This window comes from Solanum stenotomum, chromosome 9 (genome assembly GCF_019186545.1).
Source record: "Solanum stenotomum isolate F172 chromosome 9, ASM1918654v1, whole genome shotgun sequence".
Lineage (NCBI taxonomy): Eukaryota > Viridiplantae > Streptophyta > Magnoliopsida > Solanales > Solanaceae > Solanum > Solanum stenotomum.
In genome coordinates this window covers 2,365,975-2,373,641 of record NC_064290.1, presented here as the reverse complement: position 1 = coordinate 2,373,641, position 7,667 = coordinate 2,365,975, and the positions used below count along the sequence as shown (strand labels likewise).

Here is a 7,667-nt window from a genome sequence, read left to right as displayed (position 1 = left end):
ACAAAAATTAAAGATCAGACCATTTTTTTTAAAAAAGCGTGTGAATTTATGAGAATATATACCTTTCCTCAAAGTCTTGTAAACTTTTACAAAGCCAGCTTTCAATTACCTTTGCATCTGCTGTAAATTTCCACAATAATAGCTACAAGGAAAAATTAATTAAAGGTCTTTTGCTTAAACAATAAGTTCTTGTAGAATATTATTGGTAGTGACATGACTTGACCCCTCATCTATCGTGAATATGTCAATCGATCTTTAATTTTGATCGACAAAATTATTTTAATTTTTATATTAATGAGAAAAACCAAATTAATAGAAAAAGTCAATAAATGAATATGTACATCAAGTTGAAACGTACATCTGTTATTAAATAAGATTTACTCCCTCTGTTTAAAAAAGAATGACCTTCTTTTATTTTTAGTCAGTTTAAAAAAGAATGATCTCTTTCTCTTTTTGGAAACATTTTAGTTTCATCTTTCCACGTGGCATGTTTAAGGCACAAGATTAAAGGATAATTTTGTACATTTGACATAACTTTAATTCAAGACCGCAAGATTCAAAAGTCTTCTTTATTTTCTTAAACTCCGTGCCAAGTCAAACTAGACCATTTTTTTTAAACGGAGGAAGTAATAGTTTAGTATGAGGAGTCGAGCAGGGTTAGAAGTTCATTTGAATTTCTTTTATGTGAAAATTTATTTTATTTATGCATAGTTAATATTTTGTTTTATATATAATAGATATTGAATCTCATTGGATTAATTTATGTATTTACTTCTTTATATTCTGAAGAAAGAAGTATTGAAAACACTTTTATACTCGATGTAAATTATTAGTTTCATCTGAATTATTCATAGTCTTAAAAACACCCTTTTACTTGACTTACTTAACTTAAATACACCCTAATCTTGCAACATGAGTGAAATACAACCCTAAATTCTCAGAAAGTTTTGGATTGCTTTCAATACTTCTCTCAATTTTTTATTCAGAGCCCATATTCTTACTGAAGTTTCAGACCACTTACTATATCATATGATAGATTAGTGATGTATGTAAGTTTAGTCAGATACGTAGAATTAAGAATGTTATTAAGGCGGTCAATATTTTAGGACAAAATAAATAATTTGCATCAAATTCAGTATTTTCAATACTTCTAAAATTGTTTAATGAAAATTTTGGTTCCGTCACAATTTAGTACCACCTGTTGACATTGGAGTTTGATCTTCTAAAGGCTATGATGCTTTGTTATTTCTGATCCATCAATAACCAACTATACCAACCGCCCCTTTCTCTCACCATTTTGTACCGTAAGCTACGCCAAAGCAACATAAAGAAACCAAGACAAAAAGGAAAAAAAAAAGTTTCAATCTTTGACAAAGACAGAGGAAAATAAGTGTAAAATTTTGCAAAGAAAGAAACTTTGGTTGCAGTGAAAAAATAAAATCCCTTCTGAAGATTCTTTAATTTTGTTTGACAATAAATCAAAAGAGAACATGCGTATCACGAATTGGGTTTTCTAGCACAATTTGTTGACCTTTATCAGGTAATAAATATTCTTCTTTTGGCAAATTAATCTGACCCATAAGCCTTTCTTGAATTTTTTCTTTTTGGGTTTGATTTTTTATTGGCAGCTAGCTATGCAAATGGTTGGAGATGGAAATTTTTCTGTTTTCTCAGCTGAGCAGAATAATTAGTGGATGGCTAAAGATTCACAATTTTCAGGGGGAAAATCCCATCTTGAAGTGAGTTTTTCTTCCCTTCTCCTAATTAGTGGACACGTTATATGGTCCTTCCTGTCTTAGGAGACTGTGTACAATAGATTCTAGTGGTTTGGTCGCGCGGAAACTTAGTGCACCGGGTCATTGTTATGTTAAATTTAGAAAAAACAACGATTGTGAAGAGCAAATTGATGTTAAATAAATCGAATTCCTTGTTAGTTTGCCATTGCACAACTTGGAAGGTTTCATGTTTTCTATCCTTGCTAATCATTCATTGACATTCTATTAACCTAAGTTGCTCGGACTCGGGTGCGGATTCTAGAGGTTGTATTCTTCATGATCTAAATTTTAAGATTCGGAGACACATGTGCAGTGATTCTGCTAAAAATAATTCAAATATCTAAAAATATAGTTATATAACCTAAATTATGAGATATTATGTGGAAAACTTGAGGAGGAAATATTGATCAAGAGGAGAATCCTCTAAGGAGATAAAAGGAAAATGAAAGAGAAATTTATATATATGAGATATTCCATTTTCTTCAATTTCACCTTAGCTTTTCTTTTGGTTAAATCTGTCTGGACTTTCTCCGTTGATTTTAGTCAAAGTACCCAAAATAGGTAGACTAGATCGGGTACAGATCCCACACCCACACCCATGTTGTGTCAACACGGGTGTGACACCAAAAGTGAAGAGTCCGAGCAACTTAACTATTAACTACCTTCTCTTTCTTGTCCTTTTGATAAATCAAATTAATGTTTATTCATTGAATGCACCAAGTCGGTGTGAAAAGTATGAACAAGGCGAATGAGTGGCTCGATTTGAGGAACTTTTCTTATGCTTGTGAAATAACATTATATTTTTCTGTCTATTTTAGGATTCTAGTCTGCATAGTGACCAAAAATATCATAGAGGCTACACCTTTTGGCCTTCTTTTATCTTATTCTAATGAAGGAATGCTGGCTAAACAGATGGGATCACTAGAAGGAAGAGCGGTACTTCAGCTTGAGGATGAGAATCTTGTGGACTCTAAGCATAATGATAGGAGGACATCTTCTATGGATGCCACTCCTCAAATATCCGTTTTTGATACCGATACAGATGATGTCAGTTGTAAATGTATGTGGAATAGTATACTAAGGCAGATGCACATAGTTTTGTTCTCCAAGAAGTTAAACCTACTTATTCCGTGCGGTCCTTTAGCAATGCTTGTTGATACGTTAACTGATCATCATGTAAGTTGCAAAACTGTTTCCAGTCCGGTATCTTTTATTCTTAAAAGAGCTTAATTACTCACATTACTTTTCTCTTGTTCTTTTCTGTTATGACTTTTTCAGGGATGGATCTTTTTTCTTAGCTTGTTAGGAATCATACCCCTTGCAGAGCGTTTAGGTTGGGCGACAGAGTAATTCTCTAACTCAGTATCTACAGTACTTTGTATGAGCCGTACATTTAGGATCAAGGGGAATGCATTTATTGTTGGCAAAGGACTTGTCACCGTTTAATTTAAAATTTCAGAATTAGTGTCTATTAATGACAATAAAATGGAAGTTTGGGCTACAATGCATTTACACTTATTCATGCTCCTATTTAGCTGTATGGATAATTTGGAAAATGTATAGCTTTTAAATTATGGTCTCTATTAAGTTGATGACATGGAACTTTGTATTTGAACAATAAGCTGAAGGTGATGATTTATGTAACTTAAAAAAGCTGTTTATAGTATTTACACTTCTCATAATTGATGTTTTTTTGGTTTTCCATTTATGTAGGCAGCTGGCTTTCTATACAGGGCCAACAGGTAATTTCTTCATATCATTGATGTACGTACGTAATTTTCATATACTTGACTCAAAGGTCAATTTTCTTCTGTAACTTTGCAGTTGGAGGACTTCTAAATGCAACTTTTGGTAACGCAACGGAGCTAATAATATCAATGTATGCACTGAGAAGGGGTATGATTCGTGTGGTTCAACAGTCATTATTAGGATCAATACTGTCGAATACGTTACTAGTGCTTGGATGTGCATTTTTTGCCGGTGGAATTGCTCATTCCACTAAGGACCAGCTTTTTGACAAGGTAGATTATATCATTATGCTACCATATCTATATGACCCGAAAATCAATATCAGTTTAGTTCAAATTGTATCTCACGACCACGATAGCTAGTCATGACATTCTCAGAGTTTTCGTTGTCAGGGAAATGCAGTGATGAATTCAGGGTTGCTTCTGATGGCAGTGATGGGCCTACTGTTCCCTGCTGTCCTCCATTTTACACACACCGAGTTGCATTTTGGGAAGTCAGAACTGGCACTTTCCCGGTTTAGCAGCTGCGTAATGCTTGTAGCATATGGTGCATACCTGTTTTATCAGCTGACTAGTCAGAATAGTCTTTACATGCCTCTTGCTGAGGTTGGGGATCTTTATTCTCACTGCACTTTTTTGTGTATAATGTTGCTGACACTAGATACAGAACTGGTTGTTGAAACTGGAAAATAAAAAGTTTTGGTCATTAGAATCGCTTAAGCCTTACTTCTCCTGTCGAATTTTCTGATAGTATTTCCGTAAGAGTAGCCAATGCATCTGGTAATCTGAAAGTCAAAATTTCCTCACTTGCCTGAGATAATTCTTTTTGTTTCTAAGCTCCCAATAAATTTGGAGAAGCAGATACTGGATTCCTTCTTATTTTCTCTTTTCTGCCTTAAACACTCGACCAATGAACTGTATCTGCATATAAAATGATGATATGGAATATTATGCAGTCTTCTGAACATTCTATCAATGAGGAAACCAAAAGGTCCTACAATTGTTAAGTTCCCTCTTCAAACCATCCTTTATCCCACACAGGCTAGGCTGATCAATACATTTATTAGCTACATTACTCTTCCATTGAGTTTGCTCAGATTCCCTAAAAGTTTAATAAAATTCAGGAAGAGGGTGAGAATGACGAGAGCCTAGAAGAGGAAGAAGCCCCCGAGATATCAAAATGGGGGTCAATTATATGGCTTTCGATTTTGACACTATGGATCGCAGTCTTGTCAGAATACCTGGTTAATGCCATAGAGGTAATTTCTTTGTCCTGCTATTTATTCTCATTTTCCGATTTCCATACTTTGGCATTCTATTAATAGAATCATATAATTATCAATAACTTGAGAATCGTTTCTAGTCTGTGTTCTCTATCTTTGACATATATAAGTAGCCTAAACAAACTAAAAAATATTGCCTTTTGAGTTTCTCTGCCAACAAATTACGCTATGTTTTCAGGGGGCATCGGTTGCTATGAGTATTCCTGTGGCATTTATAAGTGTCATACTGCTCCCGATTGTTGGAAATGCAGCTGAACATGCTGGTGCTGTCATGTTTGCAGTCAAAGACAAGCTTGTACGTTCTCCTATCTTTTCTTTGTATTAAAACTATGGTTTACCATCCTTTTTCTTCACATACCTGGTGCCGTTACAGGACATCTCTTTGGGAGTGGCAATAGGCTCATCAACACAGATTGCCATGTTTGGGGTAGGTACTTCAAAATGTTTATGCATGTTAATTACATCAAAGAGAAACTTTAAGAAGTAACTTGAATAGCTTCAGATTGGACGTCTCATTCAGGAAGACTCTACCATTAGGCATTAGCTGGGAAGACTCTACCATTAGGCATTAGCTGTAACTGAATATAGATGCACAATCTCATATTTTATCCGCCTTTACTTCCTGGACCATCACATAATAACTTCCACTGATATTTTTTCTTGCAAGTTTATTCCTCTTTTAACCTTTACTTTGATGCAGATCCCCTTTTGCGTGGTGGTTGGATGGATTATGGGTCGTCCTATGGATTTGAACTTTCAGTTGTTCGAAACGGCCACGCTTTTCATGAGTGTCCTCGTAGTAGCATTCATGCTGCAGGTATGCTCTTAAACTAGATAATTCATAAGTCTTTCTGGTTCTACTTTTTTCCCATTTCTCTGAGTATTACTTTTGTCTTGTTGGCTTCTATCTCATCTTTTAATTTAGAGGTTGAGGTTGGGGAAAATGAAAACTTTCTCGTCTTTCCAAACTGCTTGAAAATTACAACATAAACCAATGTATTTCTTCTAAAAGTTGAAAGCTCTGCAAGTTGAAGTCGGAGCTTGATCCAGTTAAAGTAATGTCATGTCTCCTTTTCCTCCTCAATCCTTTGTTCTTTGCTTCACTCCCGGGGTTCTGGTTGAAATTTAGTTTACAAGGCTTCCTGTTGTTGACCATTAGTTTTCATGTTAACATTTCCTCTTTCTGCAGGACGGAACTTCCAATTACTTTAAGGGACTGATGCTCCTTCTCTGCTATTTGATAGTCGCTGCAAGCTTCTTTGTGCATATAGATCCAGAGGCTATACGTGAGTTGTATTCTCTTCGTGAAATTACTATATGGAAGCTCATGATCTTTGATTTATACACTCTTTTGGTGTCCGTTTTAACTGATAATATCTGTTATTGTCACTGTTATTCTATTCTCTTCTGCTTTGCTTTTGTTCAGTTCTTGAGCACTTCTTCTGCAGTTAAATAAAATAACTGGTTAACCATTTTTGGTCTTGTCAAATGTAACTTTTAGTTGGGATATACAATTCTTTGGATACTGAAACACTTCGCAAAATACAGAAAGCATGAATTAAAGCAGAATATGGCGAAAACTTGTTTTGGAGTGTTATGAATTCATTACTGATTTTTAGTTAGGCACACACGCACACATAGAATGACATGCAAACTTTATAAGTAGCAAAAAACTCCATAATTATGAGGAAGCGTTAAGTGTATTGAAGTAAGATGTACATGTCTTGAGCCTCTGGAACTAGAAGAAAACATCGTCCATATTCTTGTTCAAGTTTACATATAAGTCGTGCCACTGCTCATCTCAGAGACTCAGACAACGAACTGATTAGGAAATCTAAGGTGAGAAATAGCATCCAAGTAAGAGTTTGAAAAGATCGGATAGCTGCACACTTGGTTTTCCTCATCTTTTACGACATGTTAGATGGAACAACAAATGAAACAAGTCTGTCATGTATGTGTATGTCAACTGGATACAAAACCTTTATTTTCTTGAACATTTTCTCTGTTTTTCCTTGTGTCATCCATACGGGGTACAATATGCACCTTTATAATGGTTAGTTACCACTTGCTCGATTTTATTTGACTTCATGATGTTGATTAATTAACTATTGCTTTGTTGGATACGTCGTTTTGATTCTAATACAATACAATGTATTGTTGCTTTGCAGAGGACAAGCCCAAAAAAACATAATAGGTAACCCGTCGTGGTTTCAGATCATGTAGACCTGCTAAAGCTGAAGGGCAATAATACAAATTAGTGTTGCATATATATATATATATAAAAAGACCCATTTCTTCAAGTTTTGGCCACTCTGAGCTGTATATATTAACAACAATTCATCTGTTGATGATGCTCAGAGTTCTGTATTACTACCATCTGTTCAGTTGAGAAGTATATGCTGTTTTCTCAGTTTTGTGTGGCAGCTGCTGATTTATAAAAAAAAAATCGCCTCGAAAATTGCTGGATAGTAAAGAAATTTTTGTGTTATATATTACTAGTAGGAAAAAAAAAATCTTGTCAAAAGCAGAATGTATTGTTTTTGACGATGTATCATGAAAGTTAAATCATTCATTGATGACTTTGTAATTTGTATATCTAAATGATTTTTTTTTGCTTTTATAGTTTCACCAAAAAAGAATTTGTAGGAAGCAAATAATGTATATCTTTTCTGTACATATTTATTGTGTAGGTAAGTCCATACTATAGATTATAAAATAAAAATAATATTGAAAAAGTAAAAACGATAAAGGTTGATAATATAGAGGATAAAATAGGCATTTTAATTTGGTCGTGTTGAGTGATCTTCTGAGTGATATAAATATATACATAAGTGATTTTTTCGCTACAAACAAAAAAACAC

General features: G+C 34.3%; 1 protein-coding gene across 6 annotated transcripts; it reads left to right on the top strand.

Moving 5' to 3' along the window:
• Window positions 1–1,231: 1,231 nt before the first annotated feature.
• Window positions 1,232–7,399, top strand: LOC125877751 (vacuolar cation/proton exchanger 5-like). 6 transcript variants are annotated; one of them, XM_049558984.1, is made up of 13 exons: window positions 1,232–1,540; window positions 1,633–1,739; window positions 2,688–2,951; window positions 3,054–3,121; window positions 3,489–3,517; window positions 3,600–3,796; window positions 3,917–4,129; window positions 4,648–4,782; window positions 4,985–5,101; window positions 5,180–5,233; window positions 5,507–5,623; window positions 5,996–6,092; window positions 6,975–7,399. In XM_049558984.1, the coding sequence occupies exons 2-13, from the start codon at window positions 1,695–1,697 to the stop codon at window positions 6,995–6,997; spliced, it is 1,359 nt and encodes a 452-aa protein (XP_049414941.1). In that variant the 5' UTR covers window positions 1,232–1,540; window positions 1,633–1,694; the 3' UTR covers window positions 6,998–7,399. The 6 variants fall into 6 exon arrangements, with proteins under 6 accessions (XP_049414941.1, XP_049414945.1, XP_049414943.1 ...); XM_049558983.1 differs by having other exon boundaries at window positions 1,351–1,540; window positions 1,629–1,739; XM_049558985.1 differs by having other exon boundaries at window positions 1,372–1,392.
• Window positions 7,400–7,667: the final 268 nt, after the last annotated feature.